The 13,663-nt window shown below is 41.3% G+C and overlaps 1 protein-coding gene across 14 annotated transcripts in view; it reads right to left on the bottom strand.

Moving 5' to 3' along the window:
- The window catches only part of CELF2 (CUGBP Elav-like family member 2), a 373,475-nt gene that overhangs the window by 131,317 nt on the left and 228,495 nt on the right, over positions 1-13,663 (bottom strand). For 13 of the 14 annotated variants that reach the window (XM_090134536.1, XM_090134525.1, XM_090134518.1 and 10 more), the window contains one exon: positions 2,888-3,084. In XM_090134536.1, the coding sequence (XP_089990662.1) occupies positions 2,888-3,084 (197 nt within the window). Of the gene's footprint in view, positions 1-2,887; positions 3,085-3,248; positions 3,911-13,663 lie in introns of those variants that run through there. The other variant, XM_090134551.1, reaches the window with a different exon arrangement.

Raw genomic sequence — 13,663 nt, 5'->3', positions numbered from 1 at the left:
AGAGGAAGAAGTCTTACAAAACAACAGGGGATAAACACACGAAGTCAAATTACTTTGCTGAGCTCTTTTGCGCATCTGAAAAGAACCAGAGGGCTGCAAACTCTGGACAGTACGAGGAGTTTCCTACTTAAGGAGGATATTCCAGCTATCACCCACTGAAATGCAGCCATTCCTGTGGTATAAGACCAAATTAACAAAGCTGCACAGAAGCAGCATTTCAGTGGAAGTAATATGTTTTTTCTCTATTTTTCCCAATTCCATCAAACTTGGCTTCCCACCTCTTTTCCTTCAGCTTCAGCTTTTCAGAGCTGGCAAGGAATACAAGAAGTAGGAAAGCAATGAAGTAGGCCGTCTGTCGTTTGAGGGTATGAAAGGCAGTCTTAATAACAGCAGGAGAGAGAGAAGCAGCCGATGGTTATTTTTGACAGAACTGGGAGACACTCGGATTGCTGCTTCATAAACAGCTCATCAGAGGAAAAGTCTGTGCAAATGGCAGAAGCCCCTTTGGCCGCACTAACAACACAAAGCCCTCATCTGGTATGAGAAAAATCTTTCAAAAATCAAAATTTTTTCTTTCTTCAGAGAGCCAAGCCCCTACCCCAAATGTGTAGTAACACTAAGTTGCCTTTTCATCATTGCAATTCATGTTATTAAGTACCAATTACATGGCACAGGCAAAGCATTTCTCATGCACTGTGATGAGAACAAGACTATCAGATATTTTTTCAGGGTGATTTTTTCTTTTTTTTTTTTTTTGTAACAGGTCCTTAGTCTCTCACACAGAATCCTTTGTGCATCTGGATGAAGAAAATAAAGATCATTCCTGTTCAAAAGATACCCACATGAAACTCAAGAAGTTTCTATATCTGGCAGCTTTGCTGGCAGCCTCAGCCAGGAGGCAGCACGGAGATAGGCTGCTCCACAGCTTCCAAGGGAAAAGCTGACCATCGGAGGACCTCACTGCTGTGTCAGGGAAATATAAGTCCGAAGGTAATTCTGTCTTTTTGGGGGATTAATTTCATTTACTCTTAAAACATTAATGCCTGAAGTAACATAAAAGCATCATGTCTGAGTGGCTGAAAAGAGTCCTAGCAAAACAACAACAAAATACTTTTCAAAGAGAATACTGAATATGGGGACTACAAGGCTTCATAATTAGTCTACAATGATTTGCATGACCTGTGCTTAATGCTTATGCCTTCCAGCTGCCTGATGGACAGGTACGTATAATGGAAAACACTACAGAAATGGGAATCAATGACTTTCCTCTGTCTAACCACAATATCATTCTCACTTCATTTGCTGCTTTAGTGGGAAGGCATTTCTGTGGCCCAGGAATCAGCTCTTCCTAAATGGCCAAGTCTCAAAGTTCAGTATTTTAGTGGTTTAAACTAAGTAGGAGTTTGCTCATCCATAGCAGCCTGGACTGCTGAAAATCCAGTTGCCTGACCTCTTAATGCTGCCTTCTATCCAGTGTTACAAGGAAAAGACACTTGGTGAGGGCACCGGGCTAACAGAGCAGGGGGCTGCATGCTCAGCTGCATCACTTCTAGGGAACGGAGGGGGGTAGAAGCAGAACTGAAACACTGCAATAACAAATACCTTCTGCAGTACTGGTGGAAGACAACAATCTAATACAGGACTTGATAAGCAGCAGGATACCCCTATGAGCCCTTTACCTGATGTCACCGTGATTCTGAGACAAAATACCTGTTCTTTTAACCAGAAACGACACATCAAAAGATATCACTCAAAGCACAAGACTGCTTAAATTGGGACAGCAAAGAGGAGGAAATGCTGAGCCTGGACAGCGCTGTGCACAAAGCATGAGAGCACCCGGAATTGTGCTGTGTGCTGCACGTGACAGCCATCACCTCTCACTGAACTGGAAATCTCAAGGGTGCTGCTTTGCACCGTTAGCTAGCTGCTAGCCCACAGAATCACTCTGCGAGATTTCCCCAAATAAGGATTTTAAATGCAGTGCTGGGAGAGGACTAAAAACGAGTAACTATCGAGTCATTTCACAACCAAGCACAAATGCCTCTGAGTGGTGCCAATTATTTGCAATGCCAGCAACAATTTAATATATGAAACTCGACAATCTCAAACTGTAAGTGAAAATACACAGAGAAAAAAACACATTCTGTGAGACAAAACATTCACTTTAAGGCTACACATAAGACTATGTTATAATTATATAATACACAGAATTGTCACATGTCTAAATATGCACAGACATACAGCTAAAGAAAGCTAAAGAAAGCAATACCGTTAAGGACAAATGCTTTGTATGTGGCAGAAAAATTGCAGAAAGAAAAAAACCACCCTCTTCTTTTAGAAAAATACCATCGCCAAAAATCAATCCTTTAGCATGACCACAAAAATAAGAAATCAGATTTTTGAGAAAGGGCAGGGCAATTCTATTTTTTAATTATTATTGCCTCTGGAGCAATGACGTAGCAAGAGCCCACTGCTATTCTTTCTCTCCTTCTGTATCCTGAAAATCATTCCCACCTGGGGTGCAAAGAGAGGAAACAAAAGGAAGTAGAAAATTATATTTTTCATGAGCTAATCCTGGGAAAGTGACCGCTCAGGTTTCCATGTCTCTTGGCAATAATAATTTAAACAAGGATGGCAATCTTTTGTTATTTTTTGCACAGTTGGAATGCTCGCTTCCAGATAACAGACATTTAAACTGCAATTTAAGAAGAAGAGGAAGACAGCAATCGATAGGTATTCAGGAGTTCTCTCCTCTTAGGAATGCTGCATAGCTCAACACAGTATGGTTCAAAACAGACAGCCCAGATGCAAGCCTCTTTGGAAATTCTAAAGGCAAGCAAGATCACTGAAAAAATCCCTGAAAGCAAACAGAGTACAACTACTGTACCTTTACTTTGGGGAGGGTTCTGACTTCTGTCTCGGAGAACATTAATCTGGTAGACAGCTCCGTAAGGCTCAAAAAGTTCTTTTAACTCTTTTTCCGACCATGAACGGGGAATCTGTCCAACAAACATCTTAATGGCATCTGGGTCTGGTTGGTCTGAATGATCCAAAGCTCCATTCATCTTGTTAGCTGTGCCGTTACTAGAAAGTGGAAGAAGAGATGAAAAAGAAAAGGCAAGTTAGGAGACTACGCAGTTTTCATGTGCACTAGATGCAGAAGATGATGTCAATTGGCACAGAGCAGGAAAAAAAATCGGTATTTAATTAATAGCATAAGTATTATGTACAAAAAACAATGAGATTACATTTTTCATTGAGTCTGGTTTTCTCTGCAGGCTGCTGCTTAATGTCATTATATAAGAAGAGAGCTGCACCACGCAAGCCAGTACTTTTGCATTTTAAAGCAGAGGAGAGTGGCAAGTAAGTACAGATTTCTCTCCATGGCCGTTGTAAACAGAACTGCTGCGAATTCTCACTGAACTGGCTACTGGCAGAAATAAGGCAGTGCTGGGGTGTGTGTGTGTGTGTGTGTTTTGTAATAAAGTCACATGAAAGGAATATGAAACACTTGGCAATCTGTCAGATGACTAATGCAAGATGCCAGCGATGAATTTGCAGATTGTGTGAAGCATCCATGTGTGCATCAAATTAGTATGATATTGCCTAGAATGGAAAACACTCCAGCTATGCGGCTGGTTGCTGCCGATTAGTTGCCTACGCTCTTTAAAAAGGAAAAGCAGTCTGGAGAGTGCCAGTCTAAAGCACATTGTTTATGGCAGCCTGGCACACAAAAATGCACCATTCAAAAGGAGAAAGCAGTGGTAAAATTGCTCAGAAAATTAAAATGCTGCTTCAGAAAGTTTTTCTCCATGCAGAGGACGTGAAGCGTTTGAAATTTTTCACACCCTGTAAATTGTTCCCCTATCTGATCTCCAGATGTACAGCTAACTTCAAAACAACTACACACTTCTGCTGGGGAAAAGAACTTAGCAACCAAAAAAAAAACACCCCTGCTCTCTGAGTCATGTGACACGTTGCGATTTAGGAGGAGAACATCCTTGTGAAGAAAACAAAGAATTTTAAATTCTAAATGAAAGTAAAAATAAACCCCCCAACTCTTCTGCTTCTACTGATAATCAAGGATGATAATTTTGATTTGGCTGGAGATTCTGTAAGTGATATGAGATTCGGATGCTTGAATTTCAAGGAGGAACACCAGTGAGATGTGACTTTCAGTGCACTCCTCCCATCCTCCCACTGGGGGTACTGAGGAGAAGGCACGCATTCAGCAGTGCTGAGAGTTGATCATCCCAACCTTCACACATCTCAGAGCCACCTGCCACTACTGAAAAACTTGGCTTCAATGACACGTTCTCCATTTGACAGTTGTTCAAGAGAAAATGACCACAGGAAGGCTTGGAGAGATCTGTACAAGCGGACCAAAATCATTTCACGTGTGAAAAAAGAAAAGCCAAGAATGGTAAAGAAGAAACAGCATTGTGTCATACCCCTGCATCACAGCTGGACAAATTATTTAATCCTCTGTGCTCCATCTGCCTGGAAGTGCAAGGCACCCGAACACGTTAATACACCCTTAGTAACTTCTGCACTTGCCCTGCTTACTGCAGGAAGGAGAAAATTATATTACAGGTAGACTGTAAACCAACAAGAAGAAGCTGCATTGTCACTTGTGAAGTGCTTTTAACACGGATCAGCAGGCAATAGGATTTATCACATTCATTTATTAGACAAAATTCCCACTGATCCTAGTGGGAGTCTTGCCTGAATAACAGACTGAAGGATTTGGCCCAGCCTTTTCTATCGTGTTTCATGCACAAATGCCCTCTCTTGTTTTACAGATGCTCTTTGAGGCTTCTCTGCAGGTCCCAAGAACACCAACGCAGCCATTGTGATTTCTCCATTAAAAGCTGTGTTTTCTACACAGACCTAATATTAGACACCTCCGTCAATACCCTAAACAATCCCCACCTCAGACTCTAGGAAACAAAAAACTCCTGACTCTTTCCAATGATACACAATGGGATCAACTTCCAAGGCTGCCATGGAGTGCTGAGCACCCACACGACGTGCAGAGCTCTGGAAAAACACATTCTGCTTCATTTCAGAATGAAATCATTTCTTCAGATTTCCTATTTGTCTATGCAATGCTTAAAACAACCTCCCTAGAAGGAAGAAAAAAATAAATCCCTGACCTATAGCTTAAAATAGTGGAGGAAAATATTCCCACACTATTTTGTACCTGCAAAGAAAGAAAAGGCAGCAGCTGCGCCCTGCAGCTTTGTGCTGTGCTCAGGTGACTGTTCCTTCAGAAATCTGCTTCGCTTTTCACTTCATTTGTTCTCCGCTTTGTTTACATTAAAAAATGAGTCGAGTTCCTTTTTAAATTATGCCCTTCATCCATTCTCTCTGTTGGATCTCTTCTTTAAGAAATCCACACGTAATTACTGTGTTAGCCCCAAATTACAGCAGAGGTCGTATTTAATAAAGAATAAGTTTATTCCTTTGCTTTTTCCTTTACCCAAACCACCTTTACCACCGAGAGCACTACTACAATTTCCATTGCTAACAAGACAATTTGGAGGAAACCACAAAACCTAACACTTCTAACTGTTTATTCAGGTTAATTGCTCCATTACCATCAAGTTCCTGCTTTCAGCTAAAGGTGCAGGCACAGGCAAAGATCTCTTCTAATTCAACACAGTGCTTACACACTTTCTTTACTTTGGCGGGGCTGAAGAGCAATTACATTGATCATATTCCTTAAATGCTTTATTGGATAAAGATGGTTGAACGCTCTGACTGCAGGTGTAGGCTACAGTATGCTGTGACACAATGCTCCGGGGGACAGGTTTTGTCACTCGCTGCCTGAATTAACTTGGGCAAGTCATTAAAACTTCTCCGGATTTAATTCCACCATCCTCTGACAGCTCTGCCAGTCTGCTAACTGTTGCAGATTTAGGGAAAAAAAAAAAAACACAAGCATAACTTCAAGATTTTTCATTATAATTCTTTCCTACCAGAGGGTTGGAGTTGTACTCAGCTGCCAACATTTTGGAAATGGGGACAGGCAAGTTGAGCCTAGAGGGAGGGCAGTGAGCTCTGCCAGCATAGTCAGGCTCCTCATTAAGTTACGTTTGACTTCAGTGCAAATGAGTGCTACTGAGGGTTCTGGAAGAACGGTTCCCCACCTCTGCTGGGGTTTTAAGGAGGGCATCAGCACTTGCAGAAGCATCCTCACCCACAGTTGACAGTAGGTAGAGGACTACAGCCAACTCTCATGAACTGAACAAGTAGATAATAGGGAGATAACAAAGAAAAAAAAACCATCCAGCAAAACGGAACAGTTTTATACAGTCTATGGATTAAATCCTTCCCACATACTTGAATCATGCACTTAGGAACAGTAAGTATGAAGCACACCTGACTGAGAGTTCAGCTCTCACTGAGCTTGTTCAGGTGAATGCAAAATCCAATCACACATTTTTGACCCCCTCACAAACTCTCTCTGCTAGAGATGAGTTCCCTTCTTCTCTCCCAGTCTCCACCATTCTGGCAGGAGCTGCTCTGGACAAAGACCCAGTAGTGGCCAACAACCAGATAGTTTTTTGTCACTGTTCCCTGCCACACTCACTCCCAGAGGCAGCCGTTCCTTCCTGCCCCCACCTTCCTCACCCACTTTACCCAGGAAAAAGACTCAAAGATCCATAGAATATTCTATTAGAAATATCCCAATATCCTCTGAGCCCTCCCCTCAGTCTCCTTTTGAGGCCAAACAAACCAAGGGACTGCAACTACACATCACACGCCTTGTCCTCTAGGCCCTTCACCATCTCCACAGCCCTCCTTTGGACACTGTTTAATAACAACACAAAAAAGAAATCACGCATTAAACTCTTCAAGAGATTTCAAGCAATTTTTGTGAAAGCTTAGGACCATTTCTTGCAAGCATGAGTGTAGAGATAGCTGTGGCTAGGAGACACTACTAAGAAGAGAATCCCTTGACAATTACTGTCAGTATCCAAATGATGACATACATAAAGAAAGAGAAGAATTAGATTATGTGGCTTGCTGTCTCTACACCGCAGCAACCCTTCCCTCTGCGGCCAATTTAGCCCATTGGACTTCGGGATGACCCAGCACATCATCTTTGCTGACAAGGTGTCATCTGTATCGGAGAGAGCAGCCTGAGGGCAGAGATTAAGCCACCGAGTTGCTGGCTGCTTGTGGTCGCTGCCAGAGCATCGTCTCTCTCAATTTGTGCCAATTTTCTTTCTAATAACCTAACTACCATTCCATCATTTCAGCAAGTTGACAGGGCCACTCTTGAGGAGCTAGAGATTGTTTTAATATCACTGCTGCTTAAGCAGGGGCACTGGCAAAACCCACTAGATGCCTTCTCTGCCTCTCCCATTCATATCTGTCATTATGGCAAGACTGCTAAAGTGCACTGACTGCTAAGGAGGGCAGTCTTAAGGAACAAAATCTGATTCAAAAGGAACCCTCTTAAATTCATCACTGTCAATATATTTAGCATTAATCCCTGCACACTTCCATTCATGAACAAGATGCCAAGCCAGGTGCTGAAAATCTGTTGTTATGGGGAGTGAATAGGTTTGCATGAAAGCTGTGTTTCAAATCCATTTTCAGTCCTAGCCAAATTGCTTCCCAGTCTCCTGTTTTGGTCAGTTTCTCTTGCAGTCCTCACCCTACTTTGGTTGCTTTGCTGTTCTGTTGGAGATTTTCCCTTTTCACACTTAACAGTACACAACCCAACAGCATCCCTTGGAAGAACATTTAACTCCTAAGCATCAAAAGACAAGAAAAGCATGATGACAAAGAAGCTGGAAGTGTAAAGATTACTAAATCCACCCTGGCACAAAGACATTTGCAGGCATCAAGGTTTTACAGTACCAAATATTTACATTTGAGCTGTGTGATCACTGTCAGGATATGGATGAGCACCAAAGGGACACCATCCCTTTGAAGGACTTCAACTGCTGGCAGAAGAGATGAAAAACCATCACCTTACCATGCTTGAAAACCCAAACTGCTGGGTTATGAGCAAATTTTATCTGGAAGGACTCAAAAGGGCTTTATAAGCTCATTGTTTAGAGAGGAATGACTTCATTGTAAGGTGACAGACGGCAGCTGTTTAATGACACGGAGCATTATCGCACAACAATTTCAGCCAGGAAGGGTAGAACAATACCATACTCCACTGGAAACTGCAGGGGGTTGGGATTTAGAGACACAGAATGTAATTACCTAAATTGGATTTTGGCCAGCAAAAAAAGGGCCAAAACCTCTGACAAAAAAAAAAAAAAAAAAAAAAAAAAAAGATAAAATAGAAGCCATTTTATTTTTTTTGTAAGCTGTGAATGACTAAATACCTTTGTTTGGGGGAAAAAAAAAAATCACCTCCAGAAGAGTACTCACAGAGCAGTAGCTCAACGGCAACTCGGAGGAAAAGATGTTTCATAAATCATTCACTGCACCCGCTGTAATGCCTTGTACAGTTTTTGGCTGAACTATAAACCACCACTACCACTAATTATTATTAAGTTACACCAATCCATACTGGCAGTTGCTGAATGACTCTGACATCATACCCAATTAATGTAGAAGCACACAGTGGGACCAGTCCCGCGTTTGTAGTGATGTCTACAAAGCAATTTTTGACAGGTTTCTCTGCGCCCATAGGCAAGGTGACAACTTTTAGTGTCTGTACAACTCCGTAAGCTGGCTTTATGCTACACCGAAGGCCAACTGCAGTTTCAGGAGGGAACCAAAACTCCGAGCTCGCAAAACATTCTCCTTTACTTCATCTTACAGACTCATAGAGCCTTGTAACAAAGAGACAAGTAATTCTTCATCCATCCAGCAGAGAGCAACAGCACTTGCACTCACACACATGAGCTACACAAACAATTTTGATGGCTTTTAATACCTGGCATCCAATGCTGAGATTTTATTCTTGTCAGTAGCTAATAATACTCAAGTGCTCACATAAGCACTGAATGGTAAATGCAAAGATGTTTTCTTGCATTGCCTTTATGCCTCTGGAAATTATCTGTAAAAGCATAATGTTGCTTAAGACAACACAGGCTTTTTTACTGTCCTGACAAGCAATTTAAATTCACAGTCATTTGTTTTCTGTTGGAGTCAGTGTTCAGCTCAGCTTTGCTAACTCTCTGTGTACATCAAACCATGGTAAAACACAGGTCCTAGAAAGGACTATTTGCTTGCTGATAAACTTCAAATTCAGTATATGCCGTCACTTTCATGCCCTACATGCAAATTTTCAGCAGGCTGAGGAAGCAGCACCATGTCACAGGGGGGGACTCTTGATAATCTGAGGAAAAAAACCCTTTTCCTATGCTGAAAAAAAATTTCACAGTGAATACATTCAGGCTGGGAGAAGGAGAAAGAGTGGGAAGTCATCCTTCAAACAGGTGGGTCAGAGCACGTGCTGCTAAGGGTAACATGAACTGGATACATACTGAACCACACACATACAAGAAAAACATCAGCGCACACCTGAGATGAAGTAAATTATTCTTTAGAGATTCCTCATTAGCATTACAGGAAGGAAATGAGGATACAAAGGCAATCATAATATCTATGTTAAAATGCAACTGCTGCGTGCACTTGCGGTGCACATTAGGGCACACGCACTCATTCCACTCTGCTGAGGCTTGTTGCCTTCCTAAAAGAAGCCCTAAGAGCTGTGCTCACCAAAGCAAACGAGATCATGACCTGGCTGTCACCTCCCCATGCTCACTGCTAACTATGTACCTCTAGAGGCTTCTGGCTGTTCTGGTTCTGGCCTCTGGGTCGCTGCATCACCTCCATTCCAAAACAGTTTGATTTAAGCCTGGGGTTTCAGACCAAAGTGTGAAGAAGATCCCTTGTATACGTGTTTAAAAGCAAATGACTTTATTTTCATGTTGTACTTTTGGTAATGCTTCCTAGAACTGCAGAGGCAAGCAGCAGTAACGTCACTGCTACATATCTGCCACAGAAAAAAAACCAACACACATTCAAAATTATCTTAAAAAAAAATCAAAGGAAAAAAATGATATTCAGTGTGGTGCCTTCAAACTGTCTCAACTCTTCCCACTGGTGTATGGACCTACTTTATAGCTAGAAAATTATTCTGTAGAACATGCAGTAGTGCTTTGTGATGTGCTTGTGCTGCACACGGATGAAAGTGAAGTAACTTACAAATATTAAAGTACCTAATTTAGGTTACACACATGCACATGGATATGTATAAAAACAAGGGAAAGAATTTGTGCAGAAGGGAAAGTAAACAGGGAGAGGAAGAGCTGCTTATTTTAAAGTCTTCTATTTTAGGAACAAATTAAAATATCGTTACTAGTTCATCCAATAGTGGCAGCAAACAATTAAATGCACCATCTGTACAGGTCAGAACTGGGTAGTATCTTTTTTTTGTGCTGATAAGACTTACAACGGTCTATTTTTCAATATATTTAAGTATTCGCCTACACTGGCCAGCAGATTTTATTAAACTGGAACTAGGAAAAGCTCAATGTTCAGTAGAAGACAGCCGCCCCTTAAGGGCTGAAGGAAGCCAAGCCCACCCCCTTTCTTGACTTTGATCCCCATCTTGTTCTCCCATGGATGAAGATGACTGATTTCTAAGGACACATGACAAGAATGACTAACAGTACTTGGAGATCTTCGTGGAGAGGCTGTGTATTAGCCCCAACTTCGGTCTTCTAGGCTTTCCTGCAGGCCTTGGGAGCTAATTAATCCCAGTCTGGATGAGGTCCTCCAGGCATCACTGCTCTGCGAGACAGAGCTCTGCTCAGGCACTACCCAAGAAGTCAATTTTGCTTCCGGAGCAGAATTTGCTCTGTATGTTAAATCATTAAATCTTCAGACTAACTTGGGTCTGCCCCTGTCAGCTGTAAGGTTGGTACATCCAGCTCCATGCAGCAATACAAAAATAACACGAGTTTAAACATTACCAATAAATACCAAATGCATGAAAAATTTCTTTCCTGTTGGCCAACTCACAGGTGGATACCTGCACATCTGGTTTTGACCTGAAGAGTTCAGCATTAATAAAGGCTTCTCATTCATCATTTTTGCATCTGTTTTGGCAAGGGGAGAACCTTGGCAGTTCACCACAACTGTGATGCTCACAAACAATAACTGTGACTTTGTGTTTCACTTCTATCATACTCCTCACGATTTCTCCTATGAAGTTGCATCTGAAGTAGCTGACTGCTCAGTATTAACGATGTGGATTATTAATGCCTTGCTTTAGTGATTACACATATTAGCAATGAAGCATACTCTTTTCCGTGTGGCAGAAAACATTTATTGGTATTACTTAAAAAAAAAACAACAGTATTTGATTACTCCCAAATGCACATATATTTGTGACATGCCAACAATCAAATTAGAACAGTATCAGGCTTTTAAAATTCAGGACACGTAGGACCATCTGTTTTCTTGTCAACAACCCCAGCCTCTCTCTCTCCCAAACACTGCTCAAAATGTATTTAGTTGCTGCACAACTCCCTTCTTCCTTTTCCCCCCAAAACTTCAATGTAGTAATTAATGATGTGACCATTTCAGCATTCTTATCTTCAGCCTGGCAGTCATCTGCAAGTTCTGAGGTTCACAAAGACTTGCCTACTTCATGGCCAACTGCATCCTAGAGCTGAGGAGGGATGGAGAAGATGGGCAGGAGTCCTCCAGGCATTTGTTCAGAAACACATCAGTGGTTTCGGCAAACTAAAACCAAACAATTATTGTAGGAAGTACTTTACAATCCAACATATTTCAAGCCTGGCACCCATTTGTGTACACATACACTGGTACCTGCTCACTGTTGAGCTTCACAGAGCACAGAGCTATTTCCATAGTGCCCAAAAGGGAGGGAAGTCAGCAGTTCACATCCAACATGGCTGCTCTAGCTAAACAGCTTCTTTATAAAGGGAATGGAAGATCCCAGCTATTCCCATATTAAGGGTAGAGCTAGTTTCAGTTAGCTGTTTATTTATGGGAGATCTGAAATAAAGCAAGCTGAGACATGCAATTTTCTTACTTAAAACAAAATAACCTATCAGGCTTGCTTTTCCTGCCTCCGTCTACAAATCACAGTATAAGAAAAGATTATTGTCCAAAGTATGATGCAATTGTAATTTTAAGGAGTATCATTATAGCAAAATCCCCCTCAGCTGATTTTTTTAAAACCATTTCTTCATTTTTTTTGACACCACATCTGGCATATAGAATACAGATGATCATTTGTTTATATATCTGTCTAAATGCCTTTTCCAAACACAGCCAGATGGAGCCTTTCAAAATCAAATTAATTTCAGATTAATTCACTCTGGACCCACTCCAGTTTCATGACTCTATGCTTTGAGGCACCATCTAAATTGATTTAGAGTCATGAACTTAAAGAGCTCAAGTCCTTAGGTATAGAAGAAAAAGATCCTTCTTGCATACTGAAAGAGTCAGCAAATCAGGACTCTGCAATTCTAAGTTTTTGCTGCTTCAAGCAACCCCCCACATCAACCTCAGAATGCATTCGTCTATATAGTGTGAAAATCTCCTGAAACCATTCATATTTCAGATCCCCAAAAATCACACTAGAATTTATAGTGCCAATGCTCTAACTTCCCTTGATGAGCCCAATAAAATTTATTGCTCTAATTAAAAAGCAAAATAAAAAACAGTTTTGTTCTAAACCTTGCAATAAGCAGCACAGAAAAACAGGAGACAGGTAATAAAAATCTCCACTGCAATAGATTTATCTGAGGAGTTATAAACAAATGTAGCCTGAAAAACACTGCGGGCTTGCATACTGTCAATCCTCCATGTATGCCTTTATTATCTCACTTGTTTCAATTGCAATTTGGGTTTCCATGGAGATGTAACAGTCAACTCAGGAAAATTATAAGATAAATGTCAGGCAGTGATAACGGTGTTAATGAAGCTTCATTGACAAGCAGAACTATGCTTCAAATAATAGGCATATTTCTATTAGCATATGTATAACCTGTCCGGAAGAAGAAGAAAAATTCCCAACAACTGGGAAAGACAATATTAAAAAATTAAAATGAAATTGTGTGCATGTAAGACACATGACACACAATGAAACATTGCATCTATGTGAAATGATGAATTCCTAACAAACTGAAGAGATGTTGGTTTGAAATTTAATTGCCTGCTTCCTTTTGAAATGTTTTGCACATATCATGCTGAAAAAGCGCTCAGCTCAGATGCGCTTCTGCATGGTGTGACACTTGTTTCCTTACCATGCAAAGATGGAACAATCTGCCTCACCAGGCACTTTAAAACATACAATTTCACAATGCACAAATACAGCTGCAGTGAGCTGTTATAGAGATGCAGACCTTGGTGGGAACACGAATTCTCTATACACAAACACAGCTCTTGGGTGCTGCAGGATGGCCTACCATGGTACCTAAGGTTTCACTTTGGCAATTTGCTAGAAGTCAGGAGGAGTGTGGAAGGAGCGGGGCAGTCCTGTCCCCGAGATCTCTAGGACAATTTCTGCAGATGGATGAGAGGTGCTAAGATGTCCGCTGCCTATCTGTTGCTGTTGGCTGGAAAGACAAGAGGTGGCAGAGGTTGTTTCGTCTCTTCCTACACCACTACCTTCGAAACTCTTTCACATGGAATCCATCCTGTT

This window comes from Phasianus colchicus, chromosome 1 (genome assembly GCF_987193195.1).
Source record: "Phasianus colchicus chromosome 1, bPhaCol1.hap1.1, whole genome shotgun sequence".
In the NCBI taxonomy this organism is placed as follows: domain Eukaryota; kingdom Metazoa; phylum Chordata; class Aves; order Galliformes; family Phasianidae; genus Phasianus; species Phasianus colchicus.
The sequence above is the reverse complement of the archived record's forward strand: the minus strand, read 5'-3'. Positions and strand labels throughout refer to the sequence as shown.